The sequence below is a fragment of the Magnusiomyces paraingens genome, assembly GCF_902498895.1.
Source record: "Magnusiomyces paraingens strain CBS 517.90 genome assembly, contig: contig3, whole genome shotgun sequence".
Classification (NCBI taxonomy): Eukaryota; Fungi; Ascomycota; class Dipodascomycetes; order Dipodascales; family Dipodascaceae; genus Magnusiomyces; species Magnusiomyces paraingens.
The window spans coordinates 194,907-217,676 of NW_022474069.1; the positions used below are offsets into that span (position 1 = coordinate 194,907).

The following is a 22,770-nucleotide window of genomic DNA, read 5'->3' on the forward strand; positions in this document are numbered from 1 at the left end:
AACGAGATTGGTAAACGTCATAATCCCCGATTAATGATGCAACTTCCAGAAAAAAAGTATAATCATACCGCAAAAGAGGATATCATGGAAAGCATTGAAGAGTTAAGGTGGTATTACAAATATTATTTTGTATCAAACAAAACGGGATTATAGTCCAAAAGACTCCCAAACGTACTATTTTAGATAATAATGAAAAATCATGGTTAACATAAATCCTTTGTCATTTGAAAACAACCTAAAGTAAAAAAATTAAACTAAAAATACACCAAAAGAGTTTATAAAACCGAATTGTTCAGTTATTCTATTAATATAATGAGCTGAGAACAGCAATAAGGCTTGTTAACATGTATCACAAGCGTTACTTTGGGAGGGTAGGTTGGTGATGTAAAGAAATATTTGTGTATTTACTTTTTTTCGTTTTATCACCACCTAGTTTATCATAAAGATAAAGGCCACCAAAAGTTAAAATGATTCCAAACTGTTGCACCCCTGAAACTTTTTGTCCAAACCAGATAATAGAGACCGAAACGACAGCAATACGTTTGATAAGACTTGCAACAGAGTAGGTGACCGGAGATACCATGCCCAAAACTTGAAAAGCAAGCATATTTTGCAAAAAATGAGATAATCCATTTAACAAAAAAGCAGAAATTAAAAAATTTGATGCAGAAGAATCTTCAGCTGAAAAAAATTTTCCGGCACCATGAAAGTAATCCGAAAAAAAAGAAATCCCTTCTGAAAAAAACCATAAGGGCGATGTTAAAATGAATGCAAGCGATGAACAATAACACAAAATATTAAGCTTATCAATGCGCGGAGTATTATCAATATCGGGAATTCCACTAGTTGAATCAGGTCTATGCGTCAATAGCTTTTTCGAATAGATGTTTTGTGAAACAAAAATCAATGAAGCAATTAATGCATAAATGATGCCCTTTAGTTGAGAAGAAAGTTGGGTAGAACAGGTCATTATGACACCACATGTAAGTGGAATAAGGGTCAAATAAGTCCTAGAGGGATATTTAACTCCAAATACAACTCTATAAGCTGCAACTGTGAAAAGTGGTGATAGAGCCTTAATGGTATGAACTAATGAAACTGGGATTTGAGAGGTAGCCATATGCGAAAAAATATGGCCAAAAAGCTGAAAAATACCCATAGGAAGAGTGGACATGATAATCTCCTTGGTAGGTGATCTAAATCCAGAAAGTGAAACAGTTCCAGCTGGAAGAAGTTTGTAAAATTTATGAGATATTTGAGATAACTGGATAGTAGACAAACCCAGACAAACTGCTAAGAAAAACTGGATCATAGTAAGGGTGACTGGATATGGAAAAACAGTCAGTATATATTTATTAAGAGTGTTTGAAACGACAGATGATGTGTACCAAGATATACACAATAAAATTAATGGGAGCGATATTGGTGCTGCTAAAGAACTAATTGTCTTCTGAGTGAGAGATCGACTTCTAGGACGGTTTCCGGTAAATGATTGAGAATTAGCGTTTTCAGAATATTCTAAACTATTTTCGACATGAGAACCATGGTTGAGACTAGGACTTGCTGGCCGAGCAACTGCATGGGAAAATAGGGCACGTCGATCGGATGTTATAAATGGAAGCCTATTTGTTGAATTTCCACTAGATGTGCTACTACCACTATTGCTCCGACTTCGACTTCGTTCAAAAGAAGAGACACCAATGATACCTGGGTTGTTTCTATGGTGGGATTCTGATATGTTCTGAAATGGCTGAGAAGATGTTGGAGATTCAGTATACCCTGAAGTACCATGAGGTGGTGTAGAAATACTTGGTGATAAGGGTCGTGTTTGCACTTGAATATGAGGTTTTCCGACGTCCTTATGGAACGAAGGGAAAGACGTGGTAGTAGCAACTGTAGCCATGTGAATGTATTGATACCAAAACGTAAACCAAGAAAAAGGGTTGATAACGATGGAAAAGAATAAAAATCAAAACAAAAAAGAAGAACAAATGCTTTGAAAAGTTATATGACGTTTTGTTTTTTAGCCGAACAATGTGGCTTAGTAACCATAAAAAGGAGTTGTCACGTACGTTCTTAACACAAAGGTTTTATTTTTAGTGCTGTCAACAACTATTGTAACAAACGACTTCGGTGCACCAGTTTTTGTAACAATTCAAAGGCTGGTTAAACAACCTCTTGCTACTCTTAAGCAAAATGGTTGACTTGTATAAGAGGCCATATACACTGGCTCACCACCAACCTAAAAGGTTAACAGGTATATTAACAGTTTTTTTTGCGTCGATTTTATTTCTTCTATCATGTTTTTATTCATTGAAGTGGTATCATCCTGAAAAAGCAGGATGTGCCATGTCATATATGTATCAATCATATGCAAAGCTGAAATCGTTCGATTCTAATCATACTCGGCTTGCGAATCGATATTCATTATTTCTTTATCGAGATGCCAAATATGATGGGACTCCAGACGAAAACTTTAAACCTGATGGAGTTCCGGTGTTTTTCATTCCAGGAAATGCTGGATCATATCGCCAGGTCCGTTCTATTGCATCGTTAGCAGCAGAGATAACTGCTTCATCTAGAAAAACCATTCCAAGACTTGACTTTTACACAGTTGATTTCCAGGAAGATTTTACAGCATTTCATGGAAGAACATTACTTGATCAAGCTGAATACGTCAACGATGCAATTCAGTATATTTTGAAGCTATATGATAAGAGCGATCCGGATATTCCACATCCTAAATCTGTTATTATTATTGGCCACTCAATGGGTGGATTCATTGCACGTTCGTTAGTTGTTTTGAATAACTATTTACCGGAATCAATTAATACGATAGTTACTTTAGCTACCCCTCATACAATGCCACCACTTACTTTTGACTCAGAGATGTCTAGAATTTATAATCAGGTAAATCAGTATTGGGCAAAATCATTTTCAGAAGAAAGTGTAAATCGAAATCCTTTATCATCCGTTGCATTAGTGTCAATAGGTGGTGGTAAGTTGGACAATATGATTCAGTCTGATTACACATTAGTTTCTCCGTTGATATCCCCCAGTAACGCCTTTTCAACTTTATCAACAACTATTCCCGGTGTTTGGACTTCCATTGACCATTTGGCAATTGTATGGTGTCACCAGTGCAGATACGCGTTGGTAAGATCTCTTTTGGATATTGTGGATCCATCGCTGTCTTCTAAAACAAAGCCATTATCTCAAAGAATGGAAATTTTTGCAAAGTATTTGCTTAGTGGCTTCGAACCTTATCAGTATAACAAACAAATGGCCATCAAAACCCCAAAAAGATTTGTCATAAAAGTAAATGAGGATTCACAATCTTTATTTCAAACTTCCAAGATCAGCAATCATATTCCTCTAAAACGTCTTAATCTTTTACCACTTGATAAAGAAAATAACGATAAAAACCAAATGGCACATATTATCGATGATCCAGAATCTGGCATTTCTTATTTACTATGCTCAAAGTTAAAGAATACTCCGGATGAAGATACAATCAGTTTAGATCTTACTGAATCTATTGAAGGCCCAAGAACTTACTTTTACAGTTGCACTGAAATACATTCAGAAGATGCCAAAAGCATACCATACTCGACCAAACAAAACACGGAATCTTTTGAAAGTGGCTATTTCCCCAATGTTGGGCTAAAATCGGCTCGCTACCACTTATTTAATGTATCTCAAGAATTAACAGATTTCGACTTTATTGCAGCGTTAACTGATTTACAAAAACAAGGAAAAGGGTCATTAATAAACATCAATGGGGGCTTTAACCCAACTACTGTTGAGGTTAAATCTACAACATTGAGTCTTTTGTTAAAAGGATTTAAAATCAAGCTAAAACCACTGGAGTATATTGATATATCATTGAAAAGTGCAACATCAGGTTTAATTTCTTATAAAGCTAAAATTAATTCTAAGAGTATTTGTGAGCAACCCTCAAGTTCTTCCGGGTTTACCTTCTTGATTAGACAGTATGTTTTAGATCCTTTTGAATCGAAATGGCATGTTAATGCTGGTGAGTCGAGACCTGTTTACATTTCTTTTCATGGTGTGAAATCACCCTTTGTTCCATACAATAAACATCAAAGCGATAATCTCCATCTTCAAGTTTTTTCTCCCTTTTTTACTGAAAATACAGACAAATGTGGACCTGTTACGATAAAAATATCTGTTGATGTGTGGGGATCTCTTTCGAATTATGTTATTAGATATCGCACTTTAATAGTTCCATTTGGATTTTCAATTACTGCTTCTATTTTGTGGTTGCAGTTCTGGCTATATCTCAAAACAGGAGAATTTATCTCATTTTCATCAGGACTTGACTGGATTGTCAGTAACCTTTTGCTTCGAATTATTCCAGGAATTATATTATCGTATGTTTTTTTATCGTTTGAAGCAACTAGAAACATTTTATACTACCTTCTGCAATTTCCTTATCTTTTCATCACACGTTCCACGCCATTATCATATTTACCTCAGTTCACGCAAAATGAAACATTGATTGGGGAGTCACAATTATCACTTTTACTTGTTGCACCACTTGGATTCATTGTTTCTTTAGGATTTGTCATTTTGGTATACTATGTTATATTTTTCCCCATCTCAAAAGTTGGAAAATATCTAGCAAATATTGATAAAACAGATAATGAAACTAAAAACAGCTTGCAGAAAGTTAATTTATACCCTATAATAGTTGCATTAGTTGTTGTATTTGGATTGTCGTTTTTTATATTTCCTTATACTTTAGCTTTATTTGTCGGCCTATTATACATCTTATTTTATTATGGGAAAGCATCATATTATTTCTACAAAACCGAAGGGTCTGCTCTAGAAAATAGTTTGAGAAAAGAGAAAGATGATATAAAAGCAATTTCTGTGGCATTTATTTCATATAACATGATAGAATCGTTCTCTATGTTGCTTTTCCTTTCTGTCATTCCCGTTGGTGTTCCTATTTTTATTGCATGGATTCATCAAGTGATTGAAAACTCCTTGTTTTCTAAGTTTTCTTCACATCATAACATTCTCTATCTTATTCCAATGCTTTTATCAATAAAAACAGTTGTTAAATTGACCGATATGATAGCCCAATGTTCTCCTCGTGGAAAAAAGGCATCGGCACCAAGTCAAAATCAAAATCAAAATCAAAGTGCTACCCCACTACCTCCTGCATCTTCGCCATTAATTTACCCTGCTATTATCATTTTAAAATATTCGGCAGCCTTTACCTTTATATTTGGATTTTTACATGTTTATTCAATTCAAAACTTTTCATTTTTATTTTCGATATACCTATTTATTTTGGTTCATTGGAATAGAAATATATAATTAACTCTTGAAATAAATTCGACAAATTTCATTGTAAACGAACACCTGCAATGGGGCCGGCACGCTGGTCCTCTTCATTAGTGAAAATACTTTCAGACATTTTCTTTTTTTCTTCTGACTGTCTTTTAATTTGTTTTTCAATTTTTCCTTTACCAGGGCCTTTACCATGGAACTGATGAGATAAATGTTTATATGCTTCTTTTTGAGATAGCAAACGCCCAGTTTCATCGCGATATTCCAGATTTATTTTGGGTTTGTAATTTTCAAAACGTTTTTGTGCAATTTGTGCGTCTTCTTTATCACGTTCCATGTTTTCACGTTGTGCTAGAGTCTCTCGATCTTTTTGTGTTAGCTTGTCAAACTTTCCAGTAGCCCGGTCTTTTTCACGTCGATGAGCAATTTCTATATCTCTTTCTATGCGTGCAAGCTTCATTCTTTTGTTCCAGTCTCTTTGTTCCCGTTTAATTCTTTCCTCTTCTAGCTGCTCTTTTGTTTTTTCCTTAATTACGCCACGAGATCGCAAAAGTTTAAGAGCGTCAGCCATACCTCCTGATAATGTGGGTTCGTTTGGAGCGAGTGCAAATGGCGCTTGAGATGCTTCTTCCTCAGATCTCTTAGCTTCATTAGGATTGTCATCTTTCTTTTCTGTACGGGATTCTTCAGATGTAGAAAGTGAAAAGGAAATACTTTTTGTTTCATCTCTTATAATATTTTCTTTGCTCTTTTCTGTTTCGGGTTCTTCGCTAGCTTTTCGTAAAACTGCCAAAAAGTCTGTCGTTTGGTTAATAACCATTCCGCTGTCTCTTAAATTTGTTGATCCAGCTGCATTTATTTCCTCTTGTTCTTCTCGTAACTTTTCAGCAATTTCTTGTGGCGTTTCAATTCTTTTAACTTTCGATGTATGCTGAATTTTTCTTCTTGAAGATGCTAATAAGTTCTGCAGTTCTTCATCATCTTCTCCTTGATCTATCTCTTGATAATCATCTTCCCTTTGCCTTTTTCTTCCAGCTGACGATGCATAATCTGACGTTTTATTTGATTTTTTTAGAGATTTCTTCTTTTTCTTAATCTTGGGTGCTTTTCCTCCAGATATCGGAGCTTGGTAATCAGACGACTGTGTTATTGTTGTATTAATAATATCGCTAAATTCAAATTCATCCAAGTCTGCAACTTTTTTTGTTTGTTGTTCCTGATGAGTTTTAGCAGTCTTTTTCTTTGAATGATTTGTCGATGAAATAGCGATAGATGAATTGTCTAGAGTAAACCCTTTTGATTTTCTGTTGTTTATAACATCATCATATTTCGATAAAATGCCACTGTTATCTTCATCGTCATAATCATCATATTGCAGTCTTTTTATTCCCTTTTTTGCCTCTAATTTTTCCTTTAGATTTTCCTTCTCTACTATATCAGTAGATTCAAGAACGTCACCTTCTTCTTCTTCGTCTAAAACAGACCTATCCTTTAGAGTCAAAATCACACTTTCACCTTCTTTAAGTACTTCACCAATATCATGAGCCACCTTGACACCAGAAAGATCTTTGGATGTATATAGACCTTCAATAGTACTGTTGGTCTTTTTAGGTGGATTACTCACCATCAAACCACCTGACGTTTTAGCTTTTTGAGACTGGCGTAGTTTTTTCAGCCAGTCCAAGGTAGAAATCTCCTCGTCTTCTCCTCCTCCTAATGCCAAAGTAGATGTTGACTTTCTTAAAAGTGCCTTTTCTTTTTGTTTCTGGATTCTCTCTTGAAGAGCAAGATTCCTTTTCTTGGCGTTTTCCTTCTCTTGCATGTCTATCCAGTTTTTTCGAGCCTGGGAATCTTGATCTAACGAAGAGGTACTGTTAACATCAGTGTTTGATTCCTCAGTTTTGACAATAGGCTTAAGACCCAGAGAAATACGAAGTTTATTGGTTTCTTCAAGTGATATTCCCTTAGAATCACCAATATCTACCTTTCCTTTTTTCTCAACTTCGGGTAACGCTACCTCTTTTTTAGATTTAGAAGGATCATTTTTAGAAGAGTCTGGTAACGGTATAGGCCGTAAACCGAGCTTAACTCTTAACTTATTGGTTTCTTCGATAGAAATCTCAGAAACATTATCATCTTTAGTCATATTTTGATGGGTAAGTAATAACAGTAATTTCACAAATTTTTAAATAAAATATCCTACCAGAATAGAGAGCGCTGAACCTAAAATAGCTTTTTATTAGAATATGGTACGAGTGTTGATTATGAAACTGGTGTAATAGTCAACATGGAGAAAATCTTAATGGCCTAGTAAAGGAAATTTAAATAAAAAAAATTGGTGGTGGAGAAATCAGTACCACAACCAAAAAAGTAATAACATAAGATACCCACAATGAGTATATCAGCCTCACCATGTCAAACGATTCACATCTTTCTTTATGATATCTGATTCTTACTTTTTCCATAATACAATTTTTTAACTGTTTTATATTAATAGTGGCTTCACATATAATTAAAGAAAAATGGCATTATCATCTTCGCACGAGCAACAGGTAGATGAGTTTATTTCAAGCAATGAGATGGGAAGAGAGATTGAATCTAGTCTTTCTAACATGGTATGCTAATTTTTTTTATATGTTAATCATAAACTAAATTTTTTTCACAGCTTAAACAGTTAAATGGATTAGAAAGAGATTTAAATCGAAAACGTGAGTAATTTTTATAGCTATCAATATGATTTTGACTAATAATTCAACTGTCAATAGTTGATGATGTGGGTTCGAGCATGGACAAGCTCGAAAGAACATTAATTAGAGAAGCCGAAGAAACAGAACGTGCTAAAAATTCTACAATCAAATTAAATGAAGTATCAGCGACTAATGAAACTTCGAAATGATTTATATTTAAGCTTTCATTTTTTATATAAATATATAAGATTTCCTTATTTTAAGGATGATTTTGTGGTGAAAATAGCCTTGTGTAATTGTCAGTATGATGTGTGTAATTTTTAGAATATTAAAATTTTTAAACATAGATTAGTATGTTACGCCACTTCGCGTTTTCCAAAAAAAAAAAAAAATCTAAAATCAACATTTTTTAAAGAAATAATTATTGTCATGGCGGAAAAGAAACAAAGTAAATTACAAGCTACCAAAGGTAGTAATTCTTTAGATAACGGGAACAAAAGACTTTCAAAAAATCAATGGCGGCGGCAAAAAGCAAAGCTGAAGAAGACCGAGCAGCACAAGAACGAGGATAAACAAAATGGGGACATCAAAACACAAGCATCTACAAATGGAAATATAGTTGAGGATAGGAAAGTTGAAATTTTATCAGAGGATACCAGCGAACGCGAGCCTCTCAATGGCTCAACAAAATTGTTTGAAACAGCAGTAGATATTGCCCTTAACGATCCTCAATTTGCAGAATTTAAACAAATTATTGATAAATTCCACACGGAAGAAGCTGGAGAAACTGTTGACAACAGCGGAGATATATTTTATAGTGATGATGAAGGTGCAGGGAGTGGAAGTGAGAATAATCAAGATTCCCATGATGGACAAAAACTAAGCAAAAAGAAGTTAAAGGTCATGTCTAAAATGCCACTGGTAGAGTTGAAATCAATTGCGCCAAAACCAGAGCTAGTGGAATGGTTTGATGCAGACGCCCCTGATCCTATACTTGTTGTTGAAATCAAAGCACAGCGTGGTGCTGTACCTGTTCCAGATCATTGGCAGGCTAAGCGGGAATATTTATCCACTAAAAGAGGAATCAAAAAGGCACCATTTGATCTGCCAAACTATATTAAAGATACTGGCATTATGGAAATGAGAAACGCTTTGAAAGAAGATGAACAAACTTTACGACAAAAAACACGAGAAAGAGTTCAACCTAAAATGGGAAAGCTTGATATTGATTATGTCAAACTGCACAATGCATTTTTCAAATTTCAAACCAAACCTAGACTGTATCGGTTTGGAGAATTATATTATGAAGGAAAAGAAGCAGAAATAAATATGGATAGCTTTAGACCTGGAAAGCTTTCTGCTAGACTTACTGAGGCACTAAGTATTCCATTGAATGCACCTCCTCCATGGCTATTAAATATGCAAAGATATGGTCCGCCGCCGAGTTACCCTGGTCTTAAAATACCAGGATTAAACGCACCAATTCCACCAGGTGCTCAATGGGGATTTCAGCCAGGTGGATACGGAAGACCCCCACTTGATGAAAATGGAAAGCCACTATATGGCGATGTTTATGGTATTACTCAGGCTGCTGAAAAAGTCAATCTCGGGAATCCAATTGAACGTACACCGTGGGGTCAATTTTTCCAAGACGAATCTGAGGATGAATCCGATAATGGAGAAGAGCTTGAAGGAGAAGAAGAAGAGGAAATTGGAGAGCCTGATTTTGATGAAGAAGGTCCAGAGTATGCTGAAGAAGGTCCGGTTGATATTGAGCCTAAAACAGTTGAATCTGCTGAGTTTGAGCTACGTAAGAATATCATAAAAGAACAAGAGCAATTTGAAAAGCCACGAGAGCTATTCCAGGTTCTCAAAGAAAGAACTTCGGAAAAATCAGGGTTTATGGGCCACCAAAAAGTTTACGAAATTCCACCCTCTGGTACAAGAAATGTGAGTCATTTGTTTGATAATGAGAATGCTTCTAACATTAATAAGGTTGATACTGTACAGAATGATTCATCCGTTAATTACTCTTCAAAGGAAGAAGAAATTAAGCAACGAAGTTCAAAGTTTCAAGATGATTTAGATGAATTGGTAAGTATCGGTATTTTTTTTTCCTTCTTATTAAGACTAACAAATCAAATAGCTTGAAGGCGAATCACGAAAAAGATTACAGCGTGAACAAGTTCAGAAAAGTGGTAAAAGATCTAGAAGATAAGACTATCCACAATAAAGATTGGCATCAGTAAATTAATTTTATGTAAATTTCATTCTATTATTAATATGTATTGATTATCGGGTCTTCTTGGTGCCTCGGTTTTTCGCCTGGTTGGTATTGGATGTAGAACTTCCGGTGGCTGTAGATGCTGTAACAACAGGTTGGGCTGGTTTTTCTGACCCACCACCTTCTTTGGCCTGTTTACTTTCTTCTTGTAGCTTTTTAAGCGCTTCTGGATCTAAATTCTAGTTAATAAACAATTCAATTCAACTCAATTTGTGACAATGTTCACACATACCGATTCCTTCCATAAGTTTGGGAAAAACAAAAACCATGGCAAGTGAGGCAATCATCATAAGATTCATTGGACTCTTAAGGAAATTAAAAATGCTGAATGATTCTCTTTGGGCAACAAACTGTGGTCTGAAAACAGGATTGATAACAAGAGGATATTCAGCGGAAGGTCCCACATCCGACTTGTAGTCATGGCCATCAAAGATTCTATTGACAGTAACTTGCTCAGGAGAAATTGTAACCTTCAACTTAGCACCACGAGTCTCGAGTAAGCCCGAGTTAAGAACAACAAGATATTCTCCGGCAGAAACATTAGAAAAAATGAAGTTACCTTCAGTGTCACGCAAGTAGGTTTCTTGAAAAGGAAGCTCGCCATTAGAAGAATCGCTTAACAATTGGACAGTTGTCAAAGAAACTTCTTTATCAGAGAGGGGTAGTATTCTGTCATCAATGAAACCTCTAAGAACATATCCCGAACATATCCGAGAAAAGATAAAAATGAAAAATGGTAATAAAGCCAACATTTTTGTTTTGTGATTTTGTTAAAGGCGCACTAATATTTTCAATGTTGGTCTGTGTATGAGTTCCTGTTGGTGTCTGTTGGAGTCTATGCAAAGTAGAAACATAATATTAGTATAGTAGTAATATATTATCTAATTATTAGTAATTATATCTTGATTAAATTGACATTTTTTTAGGCTACATCCTGTATCGGCCCTAATTAAAATTTAAGGTTAGGGTAAATTCATAGACAAAAATTTTAGTTTTAGAATAATATTATAACAAAACCGTTAGAATGTCATTAATTGATATCTTTATTCATAAACTCTACCTGATTCTTTTTACTGGTTTTTTTTCATTTATAAATGAAATTAGTAGAGTTACATATTTATTTCATTTTATCTATGATTTTTTGAGTGTATTAATTAAAAATGAATAGTAGCAATTCTAAAAATGAGCAGAAGTATGTATTTTTTATGTTTTAATGGATCAATAGTTCGTTACTAATAAGAATGTTACAGGAAACGGCCTTTAGATGACAACAGGTCTGAAAAACAAAAGGTTAAGAGAGTTTTAACAGAGGAGGAAAAAATACTTATTGATATCAATACCGTTGAACATGCTGTTATTTCACTTAAACGTGCACTCAGCACAATATTTAAATACACGCCTTTGATTGAAAAGGCTAGAAAAGGTCCGACGGCAGAACAAAAGTTTCATTCGAAAAAAATGATGTTAGCACGCTATATTATGGAACAAAAAAAACAGAAGCGGTTGGGTGTTTTTAGTAATATCCAGTCAGTTTTAGATGACGAGATTCCAAAACCTCAATATGTACAAGCACCTGAAGCATCTGTGGATGACGAAAGAAAAACATTTGAAAATTATTGCGAGAATCAAATAAAAAACTATATGAATGACTACAGTGATTTTGAAGCACCTCAGCAAGAGAATAATAGAGAAACTGAGATATGGCCACCACCATTACCACCTATACCTGATTTTAATATACGTCATACAGTGTTTACCCATAAATCGATGGGCACTTTATACCATGCTTCTAAATCTTCAAATAAATTAGAGGTTCACAATGAAAGATACGAGTTTCTTGGCGATTCGATTGTCAATATGATGTTTGCCATTATTTCTTGTGAAAAACTTCCAACTGTTACTGAAGGTGATCTTACGGCATTTCGCCGCCAGTTGATTTCAAATAATACATTGGCTCTATGGGCTAAAATCTATGAATTGGATAAAAGGTTGCGAATAACCCCACAATTTGTGCATAATAATACTTATGTAGTTGGTGGAAATGATCAAAATAAGGATACCCCAAAGTATGTTGCGGATGTATTTGAAGCTTATGTTGGAGGGTTGTGGACTTTTCATCTTAATAACGATGGTATTGATGCAGCTTTTAAAATTGTAAAAAAATGGTTTGAAAGTCTTTCAGAGCCATTTTTTGAAGCTATTTGGAAAGCTGCCAATTTGGCACCCCCTCCAGAAGTGAAACACATCACGGCAGAAAAAAATGAATTGAAAAACAAGTCAACCCATAAGGATAACAATCAAAAACTACCCGTGAAGCGAAATGTGATGGGGTTGGAATCTATGAACAACTCTATAAATGGCTTAATAGATAACAGGGTTCCAAATAAAAATGCAAAATCAATACTTTATGGTAAGATTGGTAATGCTTCTTTAAAAATTACTTATGAACTGATTGCTACTGATCATGACTCTTTTACGGTGGCATGTAAAATTGGTGATGAAGTATTGGCAATTGGAAAGGCTAAAACTATAAGAGACGCTGGATGTTTTGCTGCTATGGCAGTGATAGAAGATGAAGATATTATCTATAAGTACTCAATGAAACGGGAATTGCTATCTTCAAGAGGAAGATCAGAAAATCAGCAAAACTTTGGATCGGATAATGGTAATAATCAAGAAGGCGAAGACAGTGATGATGCAATAATTATTGGGGTGTCAAATTGTGATGACCATTCTACGAAAACCAAATCAGATGACTGTAACAACGACAATGGAGACGGTGATGATGATGATGATGATGATGACAACTCTGTGATTATAACAGAAGAAAATAAATCTTTAAAAAATTCTGCAGAGACAGATATATCTTTAAACCCTAAAAAGGTTGATATTGAAAAGAATAAGGACTGGTTAGAAGGTATTGCAAGTGAGCGAGATCTTACACCGGAGACTATCAAGAAGTATGCGGAAGACCCTGTTAATACTTTGAAAAAGTTTCTGAAGCCAACTGGGAAGAATATTGAGTACGAATACAAGGAAAAAGAAAATGAATGGGAGTGTACTTTGTTGGTGGATAAAAAAATAGTTGGCACAGGTACTGGATCTAAAAAAAGTCGAGCAAGAAAGAGAGCGTCGTTACTTGCCTTGTTGACAAATCATCAGGAACTCCATAAGAGCTTGGATACAGGCAGCAGCATTTCTTAAAGGGTTTTTGCATTAGATATATATTAGGTATAATAATAATGGTTATTTGGAATAGACTTCTTTTTTTTTTTACACATAAATAACTTATAAGTTATTATTTGCCGATCAGCAATTACACATGGTGAATAATACAATCAAGTTTTTTTTTTTTTTTTCTCTTTAAAGGTTTGTTTTATATACAATTTAAATAGGCAATATATATGTATCTTAACGCCGCATTACTCAACGGTGTCAACATCTTTTAAGAGTTTTTTCAGCCGCACATTTTGGAAATCATTGCAACCTTTCATGGTAATCTACCATTTTTTTTTCAAAACCCAATCAGAAGCTGCCCAATTAGAAAGGTAACGTCTTTAAATACGCAAATTTTTTAATTTTTTTTTTTACACTTTATATTATGGGGAAAATGAGAGAAAAAAAAGTAGTAGAAGGAATATATATATAATAATATAAGAATTAAATCATGTCGTTAATAAAAATGTATCATTGAATTTTTTTTTAATTTTTTTTTAATTTTTTTTTTTTTTGTAATTGTCGTTTAAGCAAAAGCGGCAGCCGACTGGGCATCCTCAGAGGGCTGGTTCTTGAATGCAATGGAGCACTTGGCCATTGTCGGCGAGCTTCGGGAAATGGCGTCTGTGAAGTAGAAGTTAGAGATAGCCTTGGTGAGCTTAGCATCGGAGACAGGGGCATGCTTGTTCTCAGCAACGAGCTGTTCCTTAACACCGACGGCAGCCAGGGACGAGGGCTCGATAATCTCGTGGCGCAGAAGGTGTGGCGCTATCTCACCAAGTCTGTTTCTAATCTCGTATATGTCATCGTAAGGCAAGGGAGAGCCCAGGTATTCAGAAGCGGCACGGATGATCTTCCAGTCCTCACGGGCAACGCCTGGGGGACCGACAGCAGCACGGGTGGTCTGGGCACGGCCCTCAGTGTTGACATAGGTACCAGTCTTCTCAGTGTAGGCGGCACCAGGGAGGATAACATCGGCAAACTGGGCGCCAACATCACCGTGGTGGCCCTGGTAGACGACAAAAGCGTCCTTGGGGATGTCAGAGGGGTTGACCTCGTCGGCGCCAAGGAGCCAGACAAACTTGGGGGTAGTTTCGGCGACTTCCTTGGAGGGAGGAACGAAACCAACGTCGAAGGCGCCGGCATGAGAAGCGGCTCTCTGGAGGACATTGTAACCATTCCACTCCTCAGAGAGGAAGTTAGACTCGTGCTTGGTGACAAAGTTACCAATGGTCTTGAAGAAGGCGCCGGCGTCAGGGTGCTCAGCAATGCTGGAACCGACAATGATGAGGGGTTTCTTAGCAGCAGCGAGCTTAGAGCCAAACTCGCCCTTAAGAGTCTCAACAAGAGCAGAGTGGTTTTCACCAAAGTGCTCGACCCAGAAGGTGGAGTCAAAGCTCTCGCCAACGAGACCAATTTCAAGGTTGGATCTAAGGAACTGCTTGCGGATGCGGGCGTTGAGGACGGCAGCCTCGTGTCTGGGATTGGTGCCAACAAGAAGAATGACGTCGGCCTCTTCGATACCGGAGATGGTAGAGTTGAAGAGGTAGTTAGAGCGAATATCAATACCATGGGCAGGAGGAAGGTTGGAAGCGTCAGTGGCAAGGTTCTCAGAGCCAAGAGCGTTGACAAGGTCCTTCAGGGCGACGAGAGACTCAACTTCGACGAGGTCACCAGTGACGGCCTTGAATTCATTGCCAGTAACATTGAGAGACTTGTAGGAGTCAGCAATGACGGAAAGAGCATCGTTCCAAGTAGCAGTCTCAAAAGAGTTGCCAACCTTGATGAGAGGGGTGGTAAGACGCTGGGTCTTAAGGCCATCGACGGCAAATCTGGTCTTGTCGGAGATCCACTCCTCGTTGATGTCGTCATTGACTCTGGGGATAACACGCATGACCTCGACACCACGAGAGTCGACACGAATGTTGGAGCCGAGAGCATCAAGAACATCGATAGACTCGGTTCTCTTGAGTTCCCAAGGTCTGGCGCGGAAAGCGTAGGGCTTTGAGGTGAGGGCACCGACGGGACACAGGTCAATGACGTTGCCGGAGAGTTCCGAGTTGAGGTTCTTTTGGAGGTAGGTACCGATTTGCATGTCGTTGCCACGGCCGGCAGTTCCAAGCTCAGGGGCACCAGCAACATCGTTGGAGAAACGAACGCAGCGGGTGCAGTGAATGCATCTGTTCATTGAAGTCTTGACAAGAGGGCCAATGTCCTTGTCTTCGACGGCACGCTTGCCAGAGACTTCGTGGAAACGGGAGTGGTCACGACCGTAACGCATAGATTGGTCCTGGAGATCGCATTCACCACCCTGGTCACAGACGGGGCAGTCGAGGGGATGGTTGGAAAGCAAGAATTCCATGACACCTTCACGGGCCTTCTTGACACGCTCAGTGTCAGTGCGGACGACCATACCAGGGCCGACAGGGAAAGCACAGGAGGCGACAGGCTTAGGAGCACGCGCAACGTCAACCAGACACATTCTGCAGTTACCGGCAACGGCGAGCTTTTCGTGGTAGCAGTAGCGGGGGACAGTGACGCCAGCCTTTTCGCAGGCCTGGATGAGGGCGGAACCAGCCTCGACTAAGACTGTCTTGCCATCGATGGTGACTTCGACCTCCTTTTGTCTAGAGGTGGAAGATGAAAAGGGCTGGGAACGGCCTGCGACGCCCACAAGACGGGATATGCTGGAAACCTGCTTAGATAGCAGACGAGATCGTGAGAGCATTGCTGTGTGTGTATGTGTGTGTAGGGGGAGGGGAGGGATGGTTGTTGAGAGAGACAGGACTAGCCTGGGAGGGATGAGGATGGTGTGGAGATGGATGTGGTTGGTTTGAGAATTGAGATATATAGGGAAGGAAGTCAGGATTGGGAGGAGATTGTGTGTTGATGTATATTTTTTTTTTTTTTATTTTTCCCCTATGCTGTACGGGAAAAAAAAAAAAAAAAAAAAAAAAAAAAAATTGGCGGTGTTTTGCTAGAATGCATGAATAACAAAAAACATGGCGGCGCCAATTGGCTGAAAATTCCTGGTCTGTGGATAGGCTGCAGGCAATAGTGGCATTAGTAAGCAACGCGTTGTGGTGGTGGGGGGAGGAAGAACATCGGCTAGCCAAGTGGAGGGTTTCATAATTATAAAGCAGGCTAATATATATATATTGGGTTAAAAAATGAACTCAATGTTGCTAAAATATCATAATGACCTTCATGGATCTTCAATTATTATAGGTGTTCTGCCGGGTAGTTGCTGGGCGGTGCTTGAAGTGTCCGGTCAGCACAATTGACGGGCGCTCATTGGCGTGGGGCTCTTAGAAAACGCATTTGAGGGTTAGGGTTTATTTTATTTTTTTATAATAAAATAATATTATATAAAGGGTAAGGGTTTTTATATTTAATTGATTTTAATTTATTTTTTTTTTCAAAGACATAATTTTTTTTTTTTTTTTTTTTTTTTTGAAGTATAAATATCTGCAACTTCCCACTTAATTTTTTATTTCTTTTTTCCTTTTCTTTTCTCCTTGTGTTCAATCCCTTCAATTATTGTAGACGCTTGCTCTTCTTTTTTTTAAAAGATACTTTTTTCACGGCAAACGTTCTCTACATGAAGGGAGAGACCAAGACGGCTATCCTAGCTGGAGCTGCAGACTTTTCTCTATGACTGCTTTGTTTCCTTACCAAGGTTAGTACATTTTGCAATCTATTGTATTTGGTTTGATTGCATTGATTTTTAGTATATATATATATGTATTTACAAAAGAAAAAAAAATTAATTGAATTCTAAATGTCTTTTAAAATTTTTTTTTTGATTTTTTTTCTCTCGGAACTTGAAAATCTTGTTTTGAATATAAGTCTTGAAATTTTCAGATTTTTTTTTTTTGAATTCTTTAAACGGACCTCCGATGATGAAGATAAAAAAATTTTTTTCTCTACATTTTAAAAATTACAATTGTGTTTGAGATGTTACAGACTTTTTAGTTAGTTACATTATAAGGTTTTGGTGTTAAAAAAAAACAACAACTTGTAATATACAAACCCCGTGGAGTTTTTTTTTTTGTTTATAAAATTAATTAATTTATTTATTGTGGCATACTTACTGTGGCTTGTAATGTCACGTGATAAACCAATATTATATTTCATTGTTACATCATTGTTACATTATTGTTACACCTCTCATTGGCAGTCCCCGATAATTCCACTTAAAATTGTAAAATTTCACTCGCCACAGCAAGCCACATTGTATTGCAATATCTCAACGGGTGCCCGGCCAATCCCCGCCCGCTCTTTTGTCATGGTGGCTTCATCGGCGCCACAGATGACGGCAAATCACGTGTTATGTCACAACCCCGGTGGCTTGATGGCGCGACTCCCCCAAACGCCACACTGCCAATTTGGGCAATTTGTCGGCTCCGCTGCAAATTTTTCTCTTGTTTGTAATATAAAAAAAACTTCAATTCCCTTTAAATGCGATAATTTTTATATACTTTTTTTTTTTTTTTTACTTTCTTTTCTTTCCTTTCCATTCATTTTTTTTTTTTTCAAGAATCATCTTCCTAATACCCCACATTCCATCCATCTTCAAATGGTTCTGAAATCCTCTTACGAGTCTGGTTAGTAGCATAAACCTCCTCAAACTTATGTGGATCACCAATCTTTTTTTTTTTTTTTTTTTTTTTTTTGTAATAATCCACTAATTACCAATTCTCTATTACTAACTTTCAAATCTTACAGTGGCTCACATTGCCCAGAACGCTGCGGACAAGGTTTTTGCTTTTCAACCCGCTCTTTCCGTTCCTTCAGACTTTTCAAAGCACTTTGACAAGCCAGTATGTTTTAAATCATGATCTACGATCTACGATAAACTAAAATTACCTTAAAAAACCATTTTTCTAACTTGATTTTTTTTTTTTAAAGACTACCATTCGCAATGGTAATGACGGCTTTGCTCAAATTGTTGAGTACGCAACCGCTAACCCATCTTCAACAATTGCAGTTTCCGTTTCCCTCAATGAGCTTTTTAATGCAATTTCCCTGCTTCCTAAGCTTGCAGGATCTTCAACTGTCATCCACATCGACACTTCTTCTTCTTCTACCCCAGACTATGGCAAAATTGCTGCCTTAAGGCATCTCGGCTTTGCCTTTCTCCAGTCCTTTGGCGCTGCAGACTCACAGTCAGTCGCTTTTGCCTCATATCTCGTAGCAAAGTCCGCTGCCCAGCCCGTTTTCCACTTTTTCTATCCTACGGACTCGGCACCAACTTCTCCCATCTCGGCCCAATCGATCCGTGATGCCCTCACTTCTTTCAGTGCAACTGAGGAACCAGTCGTCCTTGCTGAGGCTGTTGAAGAAGCCCTGAAATACACCATCGTCAAGCCCTTTGAGTACATTGGCCCCAAAAACCCTACTGCTGCTATTGTTCTCTTCGCATCTTCCGTCGAACCTTTCCTTCAAGCAGTTTCCCAAGCTTCTTCTGCCGATTCTTATAAATCTATTGGTATTGTCCTCATCCACGCCTACAGACCATGGTCTTCTGCGAATCTTCTTAGTGTTCTTCCTGCCTCAGTCAAGAAGCTCGCTTTGGTTGAGCAGCTTTCAAGAAGAATCACTGCTTGGAGTCCGCTTGTCCAGGACTTTGTTTCTGACCTGACAAACAGCACACCCTCATCCACCCCTCCTCAAATCGTCCCCTTCCAACTCGGTGAAGTTACTCTCGACAATGTTCGATCCGCCCTCAAGGCCATTGCCGCAAATCTTAGTGCTGCTTCTCCCGTCAACAACCTTTTTATTGGCGTCAAGCCCGAGGCAGCTCCTTCCACAGAAACAAACCCTGAGGCTCAAAAGGCTGCAAAGACTTTGGAGTCGGCTTATACAAAGGTCCTTCACCAAATCTTTGAAGACCAAATTGACATTCTCAACTCGGGTGACAAGCCTACCACTGGATTTGAAAACACTCCGGAATACGGCTATGGTGCTTTCCTTGCTACCGCTGAGAAGAAGACCCAACTCGCTCACCAGGCCGAAGAGGCTGTTAAGAGCAACGACTTTGTCTCTGGTTCAAAGTCTAACCTCGTCAAGCACCTTTCTTCTTGGGTCCTTGAGTCTCGTGCTTTTACCTCTGTTCAAAAGGCCAAGCAGGCTAACGAGCAGACTAAAAAGCTCTTGGACCTGCTTCACGCTTCTGCTTCTAGCAAGACTGCCTCTGATCTTCTTAAGAGCGAAGCTCTTTTCCCCCTCAAGTCTTCGTGGATCATTGGCTCTGATGCTTGGTCTTACGATCTTGGCAATTCCGGTGTCCATCACGTCATTTCCTCGGGAAAGAACCTCAACATGCTCATTATTGACTCTCAGCCTTACTCCGAGGTGGTCGCCAACATATCCTCTCTCCGTAAGAAAGATGTTGGTCTCTACGCAATGAACTTTGGCAATGTCTACGTTGCCTCTGTTGCTGTTTACTCATCTTACACTCAGCTCCTCCAGGCTCTTCTCGAAGCTGAAGCCTTTGATGGCCCTTCAGTCGTCCTTGCCTACCTCCCCTATTCTACTGAAACTGACTCCCCTGTCACTGTTTTGCAGGAAACTAAGCGTGCTGTCGACTCTGGTTACTGGCCTCTTTACCGTTACAACCCTAATCTCGAGACTGAATCCTTCAAGCTCGATTCTTCTCGCATCAAGAAAAATCTTAAGGACTTTTTGGACCGCGAAAACCACCTTACTCTTCTTTCCCAACGCAACCCTACGTTTGCCAAGACTCTTTCTGAAAGTTATGGCACTGAAGTTCGCAACCAACAAAAGCATCGCGCAAAGGCTGCTCTCCACAGCCTTCTTGAAGGTCTTTCTGGCCCTCCTCTTACTGTTCTTTTCGCTTCTGATGGTGGTAACGCTGAGAACCTGGCCAAGAAGCTTGCTCGTCGTGCCAAGGGCCGTGGTGTCAAGTCTGTTGTCATGGCTATGGATGATTACCCCGTTGAGGACCTCTCTTCTGAGGAAAACCTTATCCTTATCACCTCTACTGCTGGTCAGGGTGAGCTCCCCCAGAATGGTCGCAACTTCTGGGAAGCCATTAAGGGCTCCACTGATTTGGACCTTGCTACTGTGAAGTACTCTGTCTTTGGTCTTGGTGATAGCCAGTACTGGCCCCGCAAGCAGGATAAGCACTATTACAACAAGCCTTCTAAGGATCTTTTCAACAAGCTCCAGCTTCTTGGTGCTTCTGAGCTCGTTCCTCTTGGCCAGGGTGACGATCAGGATCCTGATGGATACCAGCAAGGCTACAATGCTTGGGAGCCTCTTGTCTGGACCGCTCTCGGTGTTGACAATGTCGCTGCTGCTGATGAACCCCCACCAATCACTAACGAAGACATGAAAGCTGGCTCTGACTTCCTTCGTGGTACCATTGCTGAAGCTCTCAAGGATGAATCAACCGGTGCCATTTCCGCTGTTGACCAGCAGCTCACCAAGTTCCATGGTATTTACATGCAAGACGACCGTGATATCCGTGATGAGCGCAAGGCTTCTGGCCTCGAGCCAGCATACTCCTTTATGGTTCGTGTCAGACTTCCTGGTTGTGTTTCAACTCCTGAGCAGTGGCTTAAGATGGATGAGCTTGCTGACGCTTATGGTAATCACACCATGAAGATCACCACTCGTGGTACCTTCCAGCTTCACGGTGTTATCAAGAAGTTACTAAAGCCTGCTATCAGAGGTATGAACTCTGCACTTTTGGATACTGTTGCTGCCTGTGGTGACGTTGACCGTAACGTTGTTGCTGCTGCTCTTCCCAACAATAAGAAGATCCACGACGAGGTTGTCAAGTATTCTTACCTTATCAGTGAACATCTCCTCCCCCAGACCACTGCTTACTATGAGATTTGGCTTGAAGGTGCCGATGATTTGGATCAGGCCGGTTACACTGAGACTTTCCAGAGCAGACCTGATGGTCCTAAGAAGAAGAAGGTTCTTATTTCTGAGAGCACTCTTGTTGACCAGGAACCCCTTTATGGTCCTCTCTATCTCCCCCGCAAGTTCAAGATCAATATTGCTGTTCCTCCTTACAATGATGTTGATGTCTTTGCCCACGATATTGGTTTGATTGCTATTGTTGAGGACAATGAACTTGTTGGCTTCAATGTCTATGCCGGTGGTGGTATGGGTACTACTCATAACAATAAGAAGACCTACCCTAGAATGGGTTCCATTCAAGGTTTCGTCACTAAGGACAAGATCATTGATGCTTGCGAGAAGATTATGCTTGTCCAGCGTGACCATGGTGACCGTAAGAACCGTAAGCACGCTCGTTTGAAATACACCATTGACGATATGGGCAACGACGTTTTCCGTTCCAAGGTTGAGGAGCGTCTTGGTTACTCTTTTGAGCCTGAGAGACCTTATCACTTTGAGTCCAACACTGATCAGTTTGGCTGGGTCACTGATGAGACTGGTATGCACCACTTCACCACCTTTGTTGAGAATGGTCGTGTTGAGGACACTCCTGAGCTTCAGTTCAAGGCTGGTTTCCGCGAGCTTGCTACCCTGATGAAGGGTACTGGTGCTGAATTCCGCTTGACTGCTAACCAACACATTCTTGTTTCCAATGTTAGTGACGAACTGTTACCATCCGTTAAGGAAGTTATGGCCAAGTACAAGCTTGATAACACTGCCTTTTCCGGACTCCGTCTGTCGTCCGCTGCCTGTGTGGCTTTCCCTACATGTGGTCTCGCTATGGCCGAATCAGAAAGATACCTTCCTCGTCTTATTACCAAGCTTGAGGAGGCTCTTGAGGAGTACGGTCTCCGTCATGACTCCATTGTTATGCGTATGACTGGTTGCCCTAACGGTTGCGCTCGTCCCTGGATGGCTGAGATTGCCTGCGTTGGTAAGGCTTTTGGCGCATACAACTTGATGCTTGGTGGTGGTCACCGTGGTGAACGTATCAACAAGCTGTACCGCAGTTCGCTTAAGGAGGATGAGATTTTGGCTGAGCTTAAGCCCATGTTTAAGCGATGGTCTCTTGAGCGTCATGAAGGCGAGCCATTTGGTGATTGGGTCATTCGTGCTGGCATCATTGCTGCTACTAGAGAAGGCAAGGACTTTTGGGAAAATGTTGCTGAAGAATAAATTTGATGGAAGTTTGATTTAAAAAAAAAAAATTGGGGATTTTTTTTGGTATATAGAGGATTATTACTATTATGGTTATTTAGATGAAAAAAAAATATAATAATAAATAAATAAAAAAAGAAGAAAAAATTTTGAATTTCAACAGACCAA

The 22,770-nt window shown here is 38.9% G+C and overlaps 8 protein-coding genes across 8 annotated transcripts; 4 read left to right on the plus strand and 4 right to left on the minus strand.

The window, feature by feature from the left end:
• Positions 1 to 358: 358 nt before the first annotated feature.
• SAPINGB_P003377 (uncharacterized protein) lies at positions 359 to 1,903 on the minus strand (the record flags this gene model as incomplete). Its single annotated transcript, XM_031998095.1, has 1 exon — positions 359 to 1,903. The coding sequence occupies one exon, from the start codon at positions 1,901 to 1,903 to the stop codon at positions 359 to 361; it is 1,545 nt and encodes a 514-aa protein (XP_031853986.1).
• A 293-nt stretch (positions 1,904 to 2,196) lies between these two features.
• On the plus strand, positions 2,197 to 5,349 carry SAPINGB_P003378 (uncharacterized protein; the record flags this gene model as incomplete). The annotated part of the gene is made up of 2 exons (XM_031998096.1): positions 2,197 to 2,257; positions 2,444 to 5,349. 2 exons carry the CDS (start codon positions 2,197 to 2,199, stop codon positions 5,347 to 5,349), a joined length of 2,967 nt encoding a protein of 988 aa, XP_031853987.1.
• Positions 5,350 to 5,377: 28 nt separating this feature from the next.
• SAPINGB_P003379 (uncharacterized protein) lies at positions 5,378 to 7,468 on the minus strand (the record flags this gene model as incomplete). The annotated part of the gene is made up of 1 exon (XM_031998097.1): positions 5,378 to 7,468. One exon carries the CDS (start codon positions 7,466 to 7,468, stop codon positions 5,378 to 5,380), a length of 2,091 nt encoding a protein of 696 aa, XP_031853988.1.
• A 376-nt stretch (positions 7,469 to 7,844) lies between these two features.
• Positions 7,845 to 10,227, plus strand: SAPINGB_P003380 (uncharacterized protein; the record flags this gene model as incomplete). Its single annotated transcript, XM_031998098.1, has 5 exons — positions 7,845 to 7,937; positions 7,988 to 8,030; positions 8,088 to 8,188; positions 8,547 to 10,103; positions 10,156 to 10,227. The coding sequence occupies 5 exons, from the start codon at positions 7,845 to 7,847 to the stop codon at positions 10,225 to 10,227; spliced, it is 1,866 nt and encodes a 621-aa protein (XP_031853989.1).
• Positions 10,228 to 10,301: 74 nt separating this feature from the next.
• SAPINGB_P003381 (uncharacterized protein) lies at positions 10,302 to 11,045 on the minus strand (the record flags this gene model as incomplete). Its single annotated transcript, XM_031998099.1, has 2 exons — positions 10,302 to 10,465; positions 10,526 to 11,045. The coding sequence occupies 2 exons, from the start codon at positions 11,043 to 11,045 to the stop codon at positions 10,302 to 10,304; spliced, it is 684 nt and encodes a 227-aa protein (XP_031853990.1).
• Positions 11,046 to 11,751: 706 nt separating this feature from the next.
• Positions 11,752 to 13,497, plus strand: SAPINGB_P003382 (uncharacterized protein; the record flags this gene model as incomplete). Its single annotated transcript, XM_031998100.1, has 1 exon — positions 11,752 to 13,497. The coding sequence occupies one exon, from the start codon at positions 11,752 to 11,754 to the stop codon at positions 13,495 to 13,497; it is 1,746 nt and encodes a 581-aa protein (XP_031853991.1).
• Positions 13,498 to 14,035: 538 nt separating this feature from the next.
• SAPINGB_P003383 (uncharacterized protein) lies at positions 14,036 to 16,237 on the minus strand (the record flags this gene model as incomplete). The annotated part of the gene is made up of 1 exon (XM_031998101.1): positions 14,036 to 16,237. One exon carries the CDS (start codon positions 16,235 to 16,237, stop codon positions 14,036 to 14,038), a length of 2,202 nt encoding a protein of 733 aa, XP_031853992.1.
• Positions 16,238 to 18,088: 1,851 nt separating this feature from the next.
• Positions 18,089 to 22,620, plus strand: SAPINGB_P003384 (uncharacterized protein; the record flags this gene model as incomplete). The annotated part of the gene is made up of 3 exons (XM_031998102.1): positions 18,089 to 18,116; positions 18,238 to 18,332; positions 18,421 to 22,620. The coding sequence occupies 3 exons, from the start codon at positions 18,089 to 18,091 to the stop codon at positions 22,618 to 22,620; spliced, it is 4,323 nt and encodes a 1,440-aa protein (XP_031853993.1).
• Between the last annotated feature and the right edge of the window lie 150 nt (positions 22,621 to 22,770).